Genomic DNA, 18,081 nt, shown 5'->3' on the forward strand with positions numbered 1-18,081 from the left:
ATAAACACTTATTTTTTAAAGACTGTATTTTATATGAAAATGTTTCATTAATAAACTAAACCTAGTTAATTTATATGAAATAACCTGCTTTTATTTGTATACTCTATTTTTTGTTACAATGTTCATTTTTAAACATAATTTCAAGCATTATATACTTTTTTTTGCAGTGAAATGTTTTTCTACATTTTTGTCAAGTAGTGACTTTATTTTTAACTGCTCATTTTAATAAATGGACATTGATGAATTTGCTAATGAATAAACTTAAAATTTACCTGTTCCTCCTTAAATTTGAATTTTAAAAGCACTGCCCAAGAATTCAGACCAACCCAATCCCCGAGCAATGAAGATTTTCAGACTTTTACTGAGGAACTCCCAAGGTAAGGGCTACCACGATTAACCACTCTCAATTACCAATATCTTCTTTTGTATATGCTACAAAGCTTTCCCCAGTAGCACACTAACTTCAAGTTTACCAGGACATTTTCTGACATCCTCACAAAATGTTGTCTTGATCTTTAGGTCAAGGATGTTGAGGTTTGGAGCCAGGTGAGGAAGTTATGAGCGAGTGACGATCAACAATATCATCCATTATATTGCTGAGAACTAACAACAGACTCATTGAGCAGTAATTAGCCAGAACTTGATTTGTCTTCTGTGGGTGCGACATACCTGGGCAATTTTCCATTGTCGGATCAGTGCCAGTGTTCTTACTGTTCTGGAACAGCTTGACAGGAGGCGCAGCTAGTCCTGGAATGCCTCAATAGTAGAGACAGTAAACTCACAATTAAGAGCCAGTCCAAGAAAATTTGCTTTCTCTTAAAAGAAATGGTCTTACAAAACCGATTTAAAATCATGAGGTGTCAACATTGTGTGCATGAAACTAAAAACAATGAATCCACTGAAATATGCATATAAAAGTATACATCTAAAAAGTAAACATTTGAATATTGTAGTTGCAATGACAACTTATGCAAAAATTCAGAAAGTTGACAATGATTAACAAGATTTGTTTTACAACTTTCCAGCATAATCTCATAATTCAGCACCTGATGACAATTTCAGTTAATTATGAATATACTCAATATTTAGTTGCACAAGATGAAAGCAATCTCGTAAACGGCATGCTGCATCCTATTTACCCTTAAGCAATCACCCTTAACACAAAACTTGTACATATGGTAAGTGTCTCAGAACAACATTCTACTAGAAATTATTCAACATTTTACTTTCTACCACGTGCATGCGACAATTTGAATTTTTTTTTAAACATAATTTGATTACATTTGGCAAAATGGCACTACTGCCTCAGTGCCAGAGAACTGATGCAGGGTGCTCACTGCATGGAGCTTGCTCATTCTCGTGACCACCTGGGTTTATACTATCACAAGAATGATGCTCCAGTATTTCCCCCACCCCACACACCTAACATATGCAAGATGGTAGACTAAACTAGCTGTTGCAAATTAGTCAGAATGTGGGGCGGGGGGGGGGGGGGGGGAAACAATGGGAATGTGAAAACAGCAAAAAAAAAATTTAAAAAGGATGTGCACATGGGTGAGTGATGATCAGTGTGGACTCTGGACTGAAGGGGCTTATTCTGTGCTATATATGGCTATATGACAAATTCTTAAATCTGACAGATTGAGCCAGATATCTTCATTATTTTAGTCACAAGGAGTTGCATAGACTTGATGCCTAAACAGCAATCAACATTGTAAAAAAAACAAAGTAAAAATTTTGCAATATTTCTAGTCAACAGAAAGCACCATTCCTACACCAGTGAACACCAAATCCATTATTTCACTATATCTACAAATTTCTTCATTTTGTTCAGCATTTTCACCCAATTGAAACAGCTATTGTTATTTTTTTTTAAATTGGAGTTAAATAACTGAAGTCAATTTATGCTTCAAGAAAATATTGATTTAATGACCATTATAAAATGTTTTTTATGCCTCACCTGGCATGGCCATTCCAGCTCGTTGAGCTATTTCTTCCATCCTCATATTATCTCTCTACAAAAAAAAATGCAGTGAAATCTTAAACCTGTGCTCTTCCCTCCACTTCAGAAAATATTTACAATATGTTTAGATTGCACACTGATTTCTAATTAATTTCCATCATCTCATGAATCAGCAAAAACTTAATTATCAGGGCCTTGATATTCATCAGTTATATCAAGGTATTCAACTGTCAAAGATAGGTACCTCAACCAATCACGCACACTTTCACCAGGAAGCAGAAATACTGCTTTTCCAATGCTAATGTCCTGAAGAGAATTTTACAAGTAGTTCAAACAATAACAATCTGAAATAAATAGCTGGACATGAATCCAATTCAGAACACACCACTCACGTGCCCACCAAACCTCACCCCTCCTCAAAAAATGTCAATGAGCAAACTAGCAGGGAAACTACAGAATTTGAGTCTCTGATTTAATACGTCTTCACAAGAAAATTCTTCTAATGCTAATTTTTTTTTTTCTTTAAATAGCATTGACAAGTCTAGAATTTATTGTTTTCTAATGCCCTGAAAAAGTTGATTGCAAGCCACCTTCTTCAAACATTGCAGTGCCAGTAATGGTTCTCCCTTTGTGCCATTGGACAGAACTTAAAGATCCAGTAACACTAAAGTACAAATGATTTCCAAGTCTGAACAGCATTCCACTTGAAAGTAAACCTGCAGGTGACTATATTCCATCCACATAACATTCTTCTTCTGTAGTAGAAGCTACTAGTACAGTTGAGGTATCCAAACGGAGTAAATGAAGTGTATTTTGTACCAGATCAAGTGCTGATTCAGTAGGCTGCTTTATTCTGAGCAGTGAGTGCCATGCTACCCAAGTGATGTTAATGCAGCATTCATCAAGAACTCCATTACACTGATCATGTGTCCCTTGAATATGATGGGGTTTCAAGTGGCAAGTCACCTTTATGTGCTCTTGTGGCCTGTTTGCAAGGCTGATCCATACAAGTTTCCAGTCAATGGCAAGGTTTTTGGCTATGGATGAATTCAGCAACGATAATGCCATGATACATAGAAAGGTGATTAGACACTCCTATGTGGAAGACCTTTGCTGTATTAATGTTACTTGCACCACCACATTCTCTTGCAAACAGACTGCTTCATTTGATGAGGACTTGCAAATAGAATGGAATATTAGGAATGTTCATTGATTATTGCACTTTATAATCTTGTAATGCAAGATACAGTGGCCTCCAAAATATTCACTTTTTTTCTTTATTTGCCATTAAACACAAATTTAAAACTGTGGAGCACAAACATTTCACATGTGATTAAAGTGCACATTCCAGATTTTATTGAAGATTATTTGTATACATTTTGGTTGACCATGTTGAAATTACAGCACTTTTTATACACTGTCCCCTCATTTCAGGGCATCATAATATTTGAGACATAGCAATGGTATGTATATTAATCATGTTTCATACTTTGAATATTCCTTGCATGCAATGACTGTGATTCACAGACTTCACCAGGTGTTGAGTATCTTCTTTGGTGATGCTCTGTCCATCTACTGCACCCATATTCAGCTCTTGCTTGATTTAGGGGCTTGTCCCCTCAAGTTTCTTATTTGGATTTAGATTGCGTGACTGTTATCTCCATTCAAGAATTTTCCAGTTTTTACCTTTGAAAAACTCCTTAGTGCTTGCTTGATATCATTTTCTTACTGTAGGATGAAGTGCCATCGAATGAATTGAAACATTTGCTCAAACTTGAGTTGATAAGTTGTTTCTATACATCTCAGAGTTCATCTTGTGACTGCCTTCAGCAGTTACAATGAAGATAAGTGCACCAGTACCTGTGGCAGCCATACGTGCCCAGCCCAAGCATCCCGACATTTTACAGATAGGGTGGTATGCTTTGGACCTTGGGCACTTCCATTACACCTCTGCACTTTACTCTTGCCATCACTCTGATACAGGTTATCTTGTGCTTTACATTTGGAGGGCAGCCTCTATTTCTGCTCATGAAGTCTTCTGCAGACATCCACACCTGCCTCCTGTTTCTGATGTCATACAGGAGTTTGGGGACTTTTCTTCACAATGAGAATTCTTCTGTCATCAGCAGTGGTCTTTCTTGGCCAACCAATCTCTTTGTGATTAGAGGTCACCGGTACGCTTTCTTCTTAATGATGTTTGAAACAGTTGATTTTGGTAATCCTAAGGTTTGGGTGACATATCTTACTGTTTTATTCTTGTTTTTCAGCCTCATCATGACTTCTTTTGACTTTCATTGGCACAACTCTGGTCTTCATGTTGAAAAATGGCAACTACAAAGGGACCAAATGTGATCAAAAGCTTAGAAGCTCTCTTATACCTGCACCCATGAAGCAATGAAACACACCCGAGTACTCAGACACCTGTGAAACCAAATGCCCAAACATTATGGTGTCCTGAAATCAAGGAACTATACAAAAAAAGTGCTGTAATTGCAAAATATGTACAAATTACCTTAAATAAAATCTGGAATGTGCACTTTAATTACATATAAATTATTTGAATACAAATTCAAAAAATGCAGAGCAGAGGCAAATAAAGGCAAAAAGTGCCTTTGTCCAAAACATTGACTCTGTATGTCATTAATGAATTGGCTAAATGGTTAGGCCCAAGACACTATCCAAAATAACTTAATCCCCTAGGCTTGAACTCTTACAGCCTAAATTCCATGATGCCCATTGGTTTTAACTAAGGTGCTTTGATGCCACACTCCACCAAATGCTCCCTTAATGATAGGGACAGTCATTTTCCTTTGATCTGTGGAATTCAGCATTTTGGTTCACATTTTGAACAGTTCTGGAGCTGTGTAGCAAAATCTAAACGAGACATTGGTATGTAGGCAGCCAGTAAATGCTGCTTGATACTGAATTACTGACTGTTTCTAACATTGCTGATGTAGATAAGACTGCCTGCATAATAATTAGCTTCAATGGGATTGACCTGATACTGGCATTTTGGAAATCTACCATAACAGTCTGCCTTGAAGCGTGACTGATTCTGGAATACAGATTAATTATGCAGTTTTGCATTTGCGTTGTTACGGAAGTGTCCTCTTTCATACTCACATGCAGTCCCTGATAAGAACGGCAATTTTCTTGAAGTCCCCTCCCTCCATTATCCATTGACTTGACTGTAGGTTGTGAGATTGCAAAGCTGTCTGATCCAGGACTATAACAGGCACAGTCTCCATGTAATAGGTCTTCTAATTGAGCTATCATCATTTCCAATTTTATTTGTTGAACTAGGCTTGGTAGTAACAATGAGAGCGAGGGATTATGCCAGACCACAATATTAAAGATTGCAGCTGTGTTTAATTTGACTGTTATTGATGGATCAAAGCATCTTATAGATACCCTGATTTGAGCAGTTAGATTTGAATGGATATTTTTGGTGAAACACAAGACAATGGTAGGCATTCCAAGTGTGAAGAACAGACAAATTAGAAGTAATCACTTCAAATAAAGCCATCATGGAGAGATTCACCTTCAGAAGAAGGGGGCCAGGAGGTCATGAGGTTTCTCCCTGTGGTTGGTTAACATATTACCTGCCACAGACCTAATCTGACAGTCATGATCATCAGGATTAAGTGCATTCAAATCTGTCACGGTGCTATAAACAACTTGTGTCCAGAGTTGTTCAAATTGGAGCACGTGAATATTCATCACTTGAAAGATGGCAATACATGCAAATGAGACTGTTCTCACATTTGCCATGAGGCTTTAAGGGATCAAAATATCAGTGCTGCAAACTACTTGGCCTATCTGAATTTATTGCCCACATCAGAGAGGGTAATCCATGCATTTTATTCCTACTATTTGAATGTAGCAATAATGATAATACTTAGTGACTTGCTTGCATTTAACAGTTGAACCATTTTGAATTAAAGACACCTATAGAGCACAGCACAATTCTTTTCCTGACAGAAATTACTGAACTATTGGCTTCAACAAATTTAAAATGATCCACAACATGACTCAAAGCTTAATTGTGCATTATACTTCAACATTTTGAGTCATCATACCTCAAGCCAGCTTGGATTACCTTTTTATTTAATTTAGCATCAAAAAGAAAAATATTTCTCTCTTATTACTCTTCAAATGATATGGGAAACAGCTAAACCACTCCCAGAGCCATTTATTTTGCTCAGGGGCACCAACGCTTGTAGTGCAATATTTAAGGCCTAAGTAGTGATGGAGCAATACAAAATCGTTGACAGCTTGTGGAAAATGGTTGATTTCGTGTTATCAAGGAATCTTGTCAAAGCAAACTGTTTTGTTTGCAAACCAGCACAATAAAATTTCCATTTTATGAGTTACAACTCCTTAAATTACCATGACTGAAAGAATATTGGAGTGACATTCAGCATGCAGTCAGGTTATTTGGGAAACATATGTACACTTTAATCTGTTTTTGGGTGGAAAGGGTAAAGCAGTCTCACTTTCTGGTAAGCCAAAATTGTTGAGCAACACAGATGAAAAGCAGTAAATTTCAGACATCAGTCCATGACAGTATTCCAAATCTCGAGGAAAGGCAAGTCTGCAAAATGGTATTAAATGCTTGTTGAGTGTATTTACCTGCAAAGTCCTTTCCAAGGATGTTAACCCAGGTGGTAAAACACTAACACATTTTTGATTAGGTAGTTATTATTGTAATTATGTCAACTGTTCATGAATCACTCACAGGAATATAATTGGGGATATAAAACAAAACAAAGCTTCCTACTTTGCACCATCCTGAATATCATGGCTAAGTAAATCAAAATATTACACAGTAAAAAAAAATGATTTGAGTTTTTTTAAAAAAGCTAAGATGAGTTTTTTTTTAAAAAAAGCTAAGAATCATCACATTTTGCCTCGAGTACATTAACAACATGCCTAATCTACATAAGTATCTCAGATTCTTACATTTTCAAAGTTTCCTCGGAATCCCTCCTGTTGTCTTCGCATCATTTCTTCTTTCTCCCGTTGACGCAGCAGAATTTCTTCTTCACGTCTTCTGCGTTCTTCTTCTTGCCTACAATCGCAAAAAAATCATGTTATCATATTATTCAATATTTTTTCACAGGGCACATTTTTAAAAAAATATCCATTAAAAAGAAAGGCAAACTAATTTGCTCGCATTGACAAACCCATTCAAATTCATTTCTATTTTCAATTTTTTAAATAATTCTTACCAAATTTTCAATCAAGCATGATATCCTCCGGGTTTTTAAAAAAAATGCTTGTCCTTTGGACAATAAAATTAGGTTTATGCTAATTGTAAGCAAGTATTTAGCTATTTGTTGCAACCTCTTTTTTTTCCAGCATTCAAAAATCACGCTGCATCCTTTTAAAAGGGTTTAAATGGCCAAAATATTTTGACTTTTAAAAAATAAAGTTAATTTGTTAAACCAATTAATCTAATTAAACCAGTGGTTGGGAAGATACAAACCATAAAACTGAAAAATTACTGTTGACTGTCCAACCTGCTGCTGGAGGTAGTACCATTCAAGAAGGAATAAGTAGATGCTACAATTTGCAATGGTCACAATCATGCCTTGCAAATTAAGTTTCTGTGTGTAACAAAGGATCAGTTTACTGTTGGATACAACAGAAGTCCAAAATGTACACAAAGGGACAGCACAATGATGTAACCGGTACAGCTGGTGCTGCACAGCTCAGCAAACCAGGTTCAATCCTGATCTCTGCTGTTATCTCTATGTGACCCTGTTGGTTCCATCTGGATGATCTAGTCTCCTCCCATATGCTAAGTGGGAGGTTGCTAGTAAAATGTAAAATTTCTCTAGCACAGAGGTGAATGGAAGAATTTGGGAGCAGAATTTTTTAAAAATTGGAGTAAATGGATGCTGATAGTTAGTGCTGAAGAACTATAATATTTCAATAGTTTTTAAAAACCTGATTCCATGAGGGCCTTGATATAAATGTTACATTATTAAATCAGCTTTTCTTTAAAGTGACATCTTGAAATTATAACACCAAAACAAATTAGTATTTTGACAGTTGTGAAAGGAGAGTTGTCCATTCACAGTTGTCCTGAGAGTTGGCACCTCCATACCAGGCAGGGATGCAACCAGCCATGATACACCTGCAGAAGTTTACGAGAGTCTTCAGTGACATACTGAATCTTCTCAAACACCTCACAAAGTATAGCCACTGGTGAGCCACCTTTGTGATTGCATCAACGTGGAGACTAAAGGACAGATCCTCTGAGATGTTTAGACCCAGGAATTTGAAGTTCTTGACCTTCTCCACTACTGAGCCCTCGATGAGAACTGGCTCTTGTTCCCCTGACTTCCTTCTGGTCCACAATCATCTCCTTGGTTTTGCTGACGTTGAGTGCAAGGTTGTTGTCATTACACCAATCAACGAGCTGATCCATCTCCCTCCTGTACGCTTCCTCGTTGTAGTTTGTGATTCTGCCGACAACTGTGGTTCATCAACAAACTTGAAGATAGAATTGGAATTGTGACTGATCACACAGTCATGGGTGTATAACAAGTAGAGCAGTGTGCTAAGCACACATCCTCCGAGTAGGCCTGTTGATAATCAGTGAGGAGGAGACATTGTTTCCAATTCATACTGACTATTGTCTTTTGAGTAGAAAGTCAAGGATCCAGTTGCAGAGGAGGGTACAGAAGCCTAGAGTTTGTAGTTTTTTGACCAGTACTGAGGGAATAATGGTATCGAAGGTCAAGCTGAAGTCTATGAAGAGTAGTTGTATGTATGAATTGCTGTTTTTGAGATGATCCAGAGCCAAGTGGAGAATCAGCGATATTGCATCAGCTGTTGAGCTATTGTGACGACAGGCGAATTGCAGTGGATCCAGATCTTTGCTTTAAATCAATTCTGGCTGCGATCAGCCTCTCAAAGCATTTCATCACAGTAGAAGTCATTGAGGCAGCTCACACTGCTCTTGTTGGATACCAAGATGATTGATGCCTCTTTGAAGCAGGTGGAAACCTCTGACTACCACAAAGGAAGGTTAAAAATGAACACTCCTGCAAGTTGGTTGTCACAAATTTTCAGTACCATGCTGTGCAAAGGTTTTAACCCACATCAGCAGTTGATTCTTAATGCAATCTTCTATACATTATTTATCACATCAAAAACAAGATTTCATCCATTCAATTTGATTGAATGTGTGCAAGTTGACCATTACAGGTCAGAAAGTTAGTCTTTATAAAATATCTTGGACATTTACTTTCTAAAATTTAACACAATAAGAGGATCATTACCTCAGTTCCAACTGTTTACGTTTCTGCAGTTCCTGATTATGTAATTCTTCCATACGCCTCAGTTCCTCTTGTCGTCTCATTAAATCTGTTAAACAAAACCTTGGTTTATCAAAATGCTCTAATTATAATTTTCCAAGAGCAATTTTTATAGTTGTTCAAGATGCTACATTGTTCTAAAATATGCACATGCATCTTCAAAACTTCAACTTCATTTTCAACAGAATTCAAAGAGTGTGTCATGCATAATCCATTCTTATAAACATGACCATTAGACCAAAATTCTGTAACCTGCCTATACTTATATTCACTTGTGCAAAAGAATGATCATCAGCCTGCTTTTATTTCCCATATGAAAAAATCTTTCACATGAAAGTGGGCCAGAGTGGCAGATGGAATCGAACTCTAAAAAGTGCAAGATATTGCACCTATGGCAGAGTGGGACTTAAACTATGGAAGAGCCCTGGAAAGTATTGTAGAATACTTGGATGCAAAGTTTCATGGTTCTATGAAGGTGGTGACACAGGTCGACAGAGTAGTGAAGGAGGAATTTGGGAGCTTGCTTTTATCTGTCAGGGCATCAACTACAGGAGCAGGGACATCATGTTGCAACTGTACAAGACGATGATAAGACAAATTATCATGCACAGTTTTGGCCACCCAGCCATGGGAAATATGAACCTGGAAAGGGGGTCGAAAAGTTTTACAAGAATTTTATCAGAACGAGTAGGTTTGGGTTATAATTAGACTGAGACTTTTCTACAGTTGAGGATGCTGAAGGGTGACCTTATAGAGGCTTATAAAATCATTAGGGGTCGCAACAATGTAAATAGTCGTAGCCTTTTTCCCAAGGCAGGCTAGAGGGAATCAATTTAAGGTGAGGGGGAAAGATTTAAAAAGGATCCTAAGGAGTGGTACATGTTTGGAACTAGCTTCCATAGGGTGTGCTAGAAACTGGGGCAAGTACAATGTAAAAACATTTAGATAGTTATATGGATAGGAAAGATTCAGAGGAATCTGAGCCAAACTAGGTCAGACAGATTGGGGACCATTTTCATCCTGCAGAACTCAGACTTCCAGTCCCAATTATACAAAGCAGAATTTTGCTTAACAATCATTTTGCAGCTGGAATTTAAAGCACCATGTAGAAATCTTAATTTTATTTCCAGCCATAAGGAGCAAGGAAATAGGTTCAATTGTGAACATGAAAGATGTCAAGACCTGAAAACTACATAAATTATCAATCTTCTACAGGAAACAGACATCTCCAATTAAACACATGAATATGGAAATGTTGAGACTGAGCAGAAAACATTAAGGGAAAGATATGATGTTCAAAACAGAGTAATGCAAGTAATATGTGAAGAACAGTTATGATAAACTCCCAATACATTACATAAAAGGATAAGGGGTGCAAATTTAATAATTTGAAAAGGATTTAAATCAGCCATTCCCAAAATGGATGGTGCTGCCCCACTGGGGTGGTGAGGAAAAAAGTGGCGGTCTAAATATTTCTGGCAAATTCAGCCCTCAAAGCTCACCATGCACTATCCCATCAAGTGAGCAGGGGGTGGGGACAGGCGACTGCTCGGAATGGTGACTTGATGGGACCGTTCGGGACGATGACCAGTCAGGAGTGTGAAAATAGTGAAGACAATGTAGTTACATTAAATTTACCCTTTCACATTGATAAATAAATTGATTTACTACGTTTTATTGGCAAAATACACATGCTTGTTTAGTGTTAGATTAGTTCTTTTAAATTTGCAGTAGACTTAATACAAAGAAAAAGGTGTGTGTGTGGGGGGGGGGGTTCTAAGGAGGTGGCCTAGGAGCCAAGGGGAATGCAGCCCTAAAAAGCTTGGGAACAACTTATTTAAGTAAATGGTCTGAGGGAATTAAATTGCAGTTATAGAGAGAGACTTATTGAAAGTTCTTTCAAAGGAGAGGCAACAGTCCTCATTCTCTCTTGACAATAAAAATCCCTTCAATATCTTACCCAATGGAGCAACAGAAAATCCAGTCTCAGCAACACAAACAAATCCTTATTGTTATGAATTGGTTAGAATGGGTTGAGGTGGCCAGACACAAAGAGTAAAAATGGGAAAAACTAGAATAGATTCAAGATACAACAAATATCTATTATTTACATTCAAAACCAGTCAATCCCTTTAAAAGCACAGGAGGAAAGACTTGGATCACTTGAACACACCTTGCCTCATTAGCATGACTTGGTGTTCATGACGTGCAGCTTCCAATTCGACTTCCAGTTTTTCTCGTGCTTCTTTCACATTTCTGTCCACTTGCTCTTGTTGTTGTTTTTCCATTTCAAGCAGAGCTTTCCATCTCATTGCATATTCATATTCAAATGTCCCATGCTGGGCAAATCGTGGTGGCTGCTCTCGTTCCCTTAAAAGATTGTCAGGTATGAAAAAGTTACAATTTGGTATATGCTAGGAGACTAGAAATAAAAGTGACCATCATATATTCCTGCCCAAATACATAAGTATATAGAAAACATGGATTATAAATTTGAATTCCCCACCCCTCAGAGTTTTGCTCACTTAACAGGTAACCATGAGCAAAGGGAAAAAAAAATCAGTGTCTCAAATGCAAGGAAATTAGTAAATACAGGTACATGATCCTTTATCCGGAACCCATGGGGGGGGGGGGGGACAGTGTGTTCCAAATTTCGGATTTTTCCGGATTTCAGAAGCTCACCCGAATTGTGCTGCAGTGTCCACCCCCACCTCCTTCCAGTCGCCTGGCAGTCTGCCCCGACCACCAACCAGTCCCATGGCCACCCATCAGTCTCATGGCCACCCATCAGTCTCATGGCCACCCATCAGTCTCCTCCGGCCGCCTCCCCTGACCGCCGGCCCCCACTTGCCAGATTTTGGAGCTTTCCAGATTTTAGGTGTCTGGATAAAGGATCGTGTACCTGTACATTAAAATGCTGAAGTCAACTTAGAATGATTTACAGTTCAAAAAAAATCTTGGCATTAAAATCATTTTCACTTTGATCCATTTTTGAGTGGTCAACATCTCAGAAGCACAAGACTTACTCTCCCAATCTGTTACCAACCCATGGCAAGAAGAATGGCTCAGTTAAATCTACATACATGTTCCTCACCTTCATAATAATAAACAATTCTGAGGAATAAAGCTACTGCACATTGCTGAACTTACCATATACGACAGCATATAGGACTCACCCTCCTTGTCTTCCCCCCACACCAAAAAAATTTGCCTCAAAGATCACCACTGGTCTTTGATGCAAAGGACATTTCAAAGCTGACATTTTGAGCATTGTAGTGGAGGCTTTTATCCATAAGATGGCGACAGGAGGCAAGCACTTAAGCTACACTTGCATACAAACTAAATACATATACTAAGGACTACGATAATAGAGTGGCAGCTGAAGTCTTTGGAGCGCCACCTACAGCAAAATTGGTATGATTGGAAAAGCAAAAAGAAAACTGCGAGAAGCTGCTAAAAAAGGTAAACATAACCTTCATTGTCCAGCCCCCATTGGCCACAACTTGAGTTTAAAAAAATGACTGATAAATGAAAGAAAAGCACGGAAATGCGGTTCTACCAAGATGATAATACACAAGGCCAGGGGCTTAGAAGAACAAAAGCATAAGGTTTTTAATGGAACAGAAGGATGGTGTTACCAGTTCATGAAACAGCAGTTTATTAATGCATACAAAAACATTGATTGCACAGAAAATGCCAGAGGATTATGAAGACAAAATATTAGAATTTCATAAGTTTGTAATAAATGCACAAAAAATGCTTGTTTGAACTGAGCCCAAATAAGGAACATTTGATGTACAATCCAAGAAAACTGAGTGCTAAAGAAGCTAAAACTGTGTCATAGTAAAAACCACTGGTCATGAAAACAAAACTGCCACCATTGGTAATATTTAAAAGACTCACCCCAAAGAAAAAATATCATGCAGTGTGTTTGTTCATGATCATCCAAAAGGCTGGATGGGTGAAGTTGGAATCAAAATATGGCAAAAGTTTCCCGATGGAGTAAAAAAAACATTCACTTCTGGTCTCAGATCAGTTCAGGGCGCACAGAACTGAAGCCATTAAATAAGTGTGCAAACTGAAAACCCAAATGAAAGAGTGAAACGTCCCACCATTAGACAGGTGTATGAGTGGGTGAAGACTTCTTGGATTACTAAGAGCTGGAATTATTGTTAAGACTTTTAAGGTGGAATTAGTAATACCTTTGATGGCACGAGGACAATGCATTATTTAAAGACAGTGATACCAGATGGACTGATGCTGAGTTTTTGGGCTTTGATATCACTGTTAAGACAGTGAAGATGATTGAATTTTTTGTTATAGAACAATGATTTTTTTAAAAATTGGTGTTACTTGTTTTAATGTTCTCTTATTAAAGGTTTTCTCTTGTTAATTACAGCAGTATTACTATTATTATTAAAATGTTTTAGTGAGGTCCTAGTTGCATGTTCTGTCCAAGTTTTACCTGTAAATTCATTAAAATTAATTTTTGCTAAAATTTCACGCTAAAAAATGGGGGAGGGATCTTTATATGCAGTTAAATATGGTACTTCAATAAAGATAATATGACACAGATAAGGATCATAAAGAATACTTTCCACCCACTAAATTTCGTAGCTTTAGTGCCAACTTACTAGCATTTAATTGGACTTCTATAATGTAATCAAGAAGCACAACTTCATTTTATGAAACATTATATTCTTTTATCTAGCAGGTTTGAAGCATAAATTTAAACAAGTTTAATGAGAAAATAAATTAATGTATTTTTTCTACACCCCAAGTCACTCAAAATTTACTATACACACCTATATTTTAAGTATGTGCTTGGCCAAAGCAGGCCCAAAACAAGAAATACCCTCCAACACACTGCTTAATTAAAGTCCTATTTAAAATGTTTACAATACAAATGTTAAATGAAGAAATAATAAAAGGGCTGATGCTAATTATGCTTCATCCTTACTTGTGGTAATGTTGGTTTTTCTGAACCAGCTTCTCTTGAAGGCCATCTTCATCGTCACACTGGTCAAAAGGTTCAACAGTCACAGGTCTTGGAAATCTAAGGAAATAATAAAGATAATAAAATTATGTCCTGAGGTTTATCAGAAACAGCAAGCTGAGAAATTGATCTGAAATTATGATAATCATAATGAATTCCACTCTTGCTAGTCATCTCAACCAGATTATTTCTACCAAACTTGAAAGTATGAGATTCATGAATCCCAGACCTGACATGCAAAAACACTTTATGCAAATTCTGACTCCAATCTCTTCATCACAAAGCAATGCAGATACCATTCACAGAAAAAACAAATACCCTCTCCAGTCTACCCTTTAAAAATCAGTCCTCAAGGTCCACCAAGATCAAATATTCCATACTAAATTTGGAGGAAATTCTTTCCAATTTAAGGAAAATTCAATGAATGGACAGTTCTCAGTAATGGACCTTTCATGTTTCCTGGGGATTCCCTGTATATTGGCAAGGAAAATTCAAAATTTCAAATGTTGGTTAGTGAACTCATGTCATTTTCCACCAGGATTGTGGATGGATTGTTTTCTATTAACCACTGTACAAATATACATCTATAAATTTCTGATGTTGAAAGCTCCATACAATTTTGGGATCAAGGTTTTTACCATTTCTCTTATAGATTTTTAGTTTTCTCACAAATAACAGCAAGGCACAAAATAACATGCCTTATATTCACCAAATGCTAGCTACTCAAGTGTGCAATATAGAACACAAATGGAAATGGCTCCTCAATTTGAGAAGTCTGTTTGCATTTGTTACCTATTCCCTCCTCTTCTTCCTTTCCCCCTCCCCACCCGCACTATGAACAAAATTCAATTAATATTGTTTGCTTAATCTTTGTTCCAATGGTTTAATTTTAATTCAAAGACTTTTGCAAGTGCTTTGCAAGCATAATCAGGGCTTCTACAGATTGCTGGTGACAGACTGAAAGCATCCTTTACTGCCTATAGGTAAACCAGCCAATGTAGTGCACAGAATGAAAGTTCAAAGGAGGAGAGATACAAAGTGAATCTATAGACCATTTCATGTCAGGCCTCCACCTTGAGGACAGCTACAGGAGCAGATGGAAAACTAAGAAATATGCAGCATAGCAATGGCCGTCTCTCCTACCCTTATCTCCCCGCCCCCCCTCCCCCGGCAACTGGAACCTCTGTGTTTTCCAGAACAGTTCCAGCTGTGTGGGGATTTATAAGTAGGGAAAACCGCCATTGCTCTGTCACGTTGAGCCACAGGAAGTGGTCCTGAAGATCAAAGCGCCTTGTGCCGGAGCTGCCAGCAGGGCTGTCGCAGCCCACACCAGCCACCCACTGACGCCCTCCCGCAGAGGGCTGTCAGGCACATTCAGAGTGGTAAGTAATTATGCATTTTAGCGGAGTTTTTTCGCCTTTACATTTAGACTTTTGCCCTATCTGAAAGTGTCTTATGCCTCCGTTCAGATTTATTCCACAAAATTTGAGTCAACTGAGAAACTTCTGGATGGATCACTGTAAAGAAAGCAGAAATATCACACAGGAAGGTCAAACACTAAGGGAAGCTTCCTCTGCTTTGTCTTTGATAAAGATTTGATTAACTCTGCAGATAAAGAATTAGCATTAGACATTAAGACTGAAACCAAGGCTGCATAAACAAAGGTGCCTGATACATCTTAAAAACAAATCCCTCGAGAAATCACCTTAAATATTATGTAAGGACCAAAATTTAAATGAGATTAACTGTTCGATGAGATTAACTGTTAACGTGATTAAATTTTTGACTTAATTAATTTACAGTCCCAAGAGAGAAAAAAAATCACAAAGACACACTGTAATGAGGAAACAGGAACAATCCACCTCAAAACAAGCTGTGTAAGAAACTTGTGAAAAATGCTCTGCCAAAAAGGACGATACAAGGTGTGAAAAAATGTTATATACTTTGAGTAAGGTTCAGTGCAGGGAAAAATAAAACTGTCTACCCCTTGCTCTCGCTAGCATAATACAAGGTTGGTCGTATGCTCCGTGGTTCTGCTGTTTGTTCCGTTAGAGTGTGGGTTGACTATCATATTACTACTTTAAGACAATTTGCACACTGCCCAAATGAAATGCAATTACCAAACTAGAAACACACAGGAGGTGCATTTTGCACCTTTAGATCTTTTAGGTCACAAGATTAGAAGATATGGAAGAACAGGGGAAGCCAACTATGGAAATAAAGAAACAATATTTCAATGCTATTTTTCACTGGAGAAACCCAAATGAAAAGTTCTTCCATTTGTGAGCAAAACAAAAGTAAACCCAAATTAGTTTGGCTATGGTATTATTCAATTATATGGACATCACTCTCCAAGGTAGTCTTTTGTAGTTAGAAAAATAACTAAACCAGCAGATTCTCAGTTTACCACTAATAAACAAAACTTTATCCAGGAGTAGAACTTCCGAAGAAAGTTTTGATTTGCAAAATATTGGAGACAGAGACAAAAAGTGAGTAAATTTGGGCTTGCCAGCCCTTACCAGCAACTTATTAACCCAGGCTTGAATAGAAACTTCCCTGGTGGCATATTTTATATAGACTATGATGCTGGACCCATTCACAAAGTGTCCACAACAATTGACAAAGCCATGCTCTTGCCTTTTAATGCTTAATAAGTATCTGATATCGTTTAATTTTAAATATTAAAAAATGAATTTAATTAAATGCAACACCTTTGCCTATATCCTGAATTTTTGTCCAGCAATATCCAATATAACTAATGCAGGGGAAATTGTAGAAGGATTGGATTCTGCTCCAAGTTAGCTGCACTGATAAATCCAAATGGCTGATGCAGTATCAGCAATTCCCAGATTACGGTTTCATTACACATTATCAAAAATCCAATACCTTTAAAGTCTGAAAATAAAATCATCTGTCACAGTAAAAAAAAATCACAAAATAGTGGAGGACATGAGGTACACATCAGACATTTATTTTCAAGAAGAAAGCAATTATGTTTGTGAACTTTTGGATTAGACTAGCTGATAACAAATCTCTGCCAATTGCACCTAATTTGGGTTCTATCCTCAGTGTCACATTGCCACATACCCCATTCATCCATTTAAGGATTACAACAAAAGATAAAGGAACAGGACATTGAGCATAACTGACACACGCCAGCAATGCTTCACATGAACTCCCCTCCCCCCCCAACCTTCTTTGCTCTGACTTTTTTTAACCATTTATTCATTTCTCCCACATGTCACTATCCAGCTTCTTCCTAAATGGATCTATATTGAGTACTTTACTCTGGCAGTGAGATGCACCTTCTCAACTATCTTATAGCAGTGGCCTTTGTATGTAGCCATTTACTATGAAGTCATTCCAAATATTTTCACTGGAGGAAGAAAAACTAAGTTTATTCTTTTTCAAATGATACAGAAGGTGCATATCCATGTAAATCATTTCTGCATTCTGTCCATTTCCTCTGTGCCTTTTTGATACGACAAGAACAGTTTGCAGTACTGTGGTCTAACCTAGGTTTAAGGTAAGTTTAACGTGATTCCAAACCGTTCAGAGTAACCTTAAATAAAGAAGCCATAGCATTTCACATTAATAAAGTTCATTCTTCCTTTTGTGTGAATGCAAACAAAATTAGGTTGTTTGAAACAATATAAACAATGTAAAATAAAATAAAAATAGAACACATGGATTGTTGCACCCAAATCTTGCACACCAAAGCTAATTTATGGCAAAATTCTTAATATAGTAAAAATTTGGTAAATGAAGAGAGGCGGCTGATATGTTCTCTATAG

The 18,081-nt window shown here is 37.3% G+C and overlaps 1 protein-coding gene across 6 annotated transcripts in view; it reads right to left on the minus strand.

Moving 5' to 3' along the window:
* The window catches only part of LOC138740401 (non-POU domain-containing octamer-binding protein-like), a 71,397-nt gene that overhangs the window by 47,661 nt on the left and 5,655 nt on the right, over positions 1-18,081 (minus strand). For 4 of the 6 annotated variants that reach the window (XR_011342891.1, XR_011342892.1, XR_011342893.1 and 1 more), the window contains exons 4-9: positions 14,252-14,347; positions 11,465-11,661; positions 9,256-9,340; positions 6,926-7,034; positions 1,961-2,015; positions 670-756 (exon numbers count right to left, since the gene is read on the minus strand). Coding sequence is in view for 3 of the 6 variants with exons in the window: in XM_069892974.1 (XP_069749075.1) it covers positions 670-756; positions 1,961-2,015; positions 6,926-7,034; positions 9,256-9,340; positions 11,465-11,661; positions 14,252-14,347 (629 nt within the window). In the remaining 3 variants the exon portion in view is untranslated. The remainder of the gene's footprint in view (positions 1-669; positions 757-1,960; positions 2,016-6,925; positions 7,035-9,255; positions 9,341-11,464; positions 11,662-14,251; positions 14,348-18,081) is intronic. The other 2 variants (XM_069892975.1, XM_069892977.1) reach the window with 2 other exon arrangements.

The sequence above is a fragment of the Narcine bancroftii genome, chromosome 8, assembly GCF_036971445.1.
Source record: "Narcine bancroftii isolate sNarBan1 chromosome 8, sNarBan1.hap1, whole genome shotgun sequence".
NCBI classification, from domain to species: Eukaryota; Metazoa; Chordata; class Chondrichthyes; order Torpediniformes; family Narcinidae; genus Narcine; species Narcine bancroftii.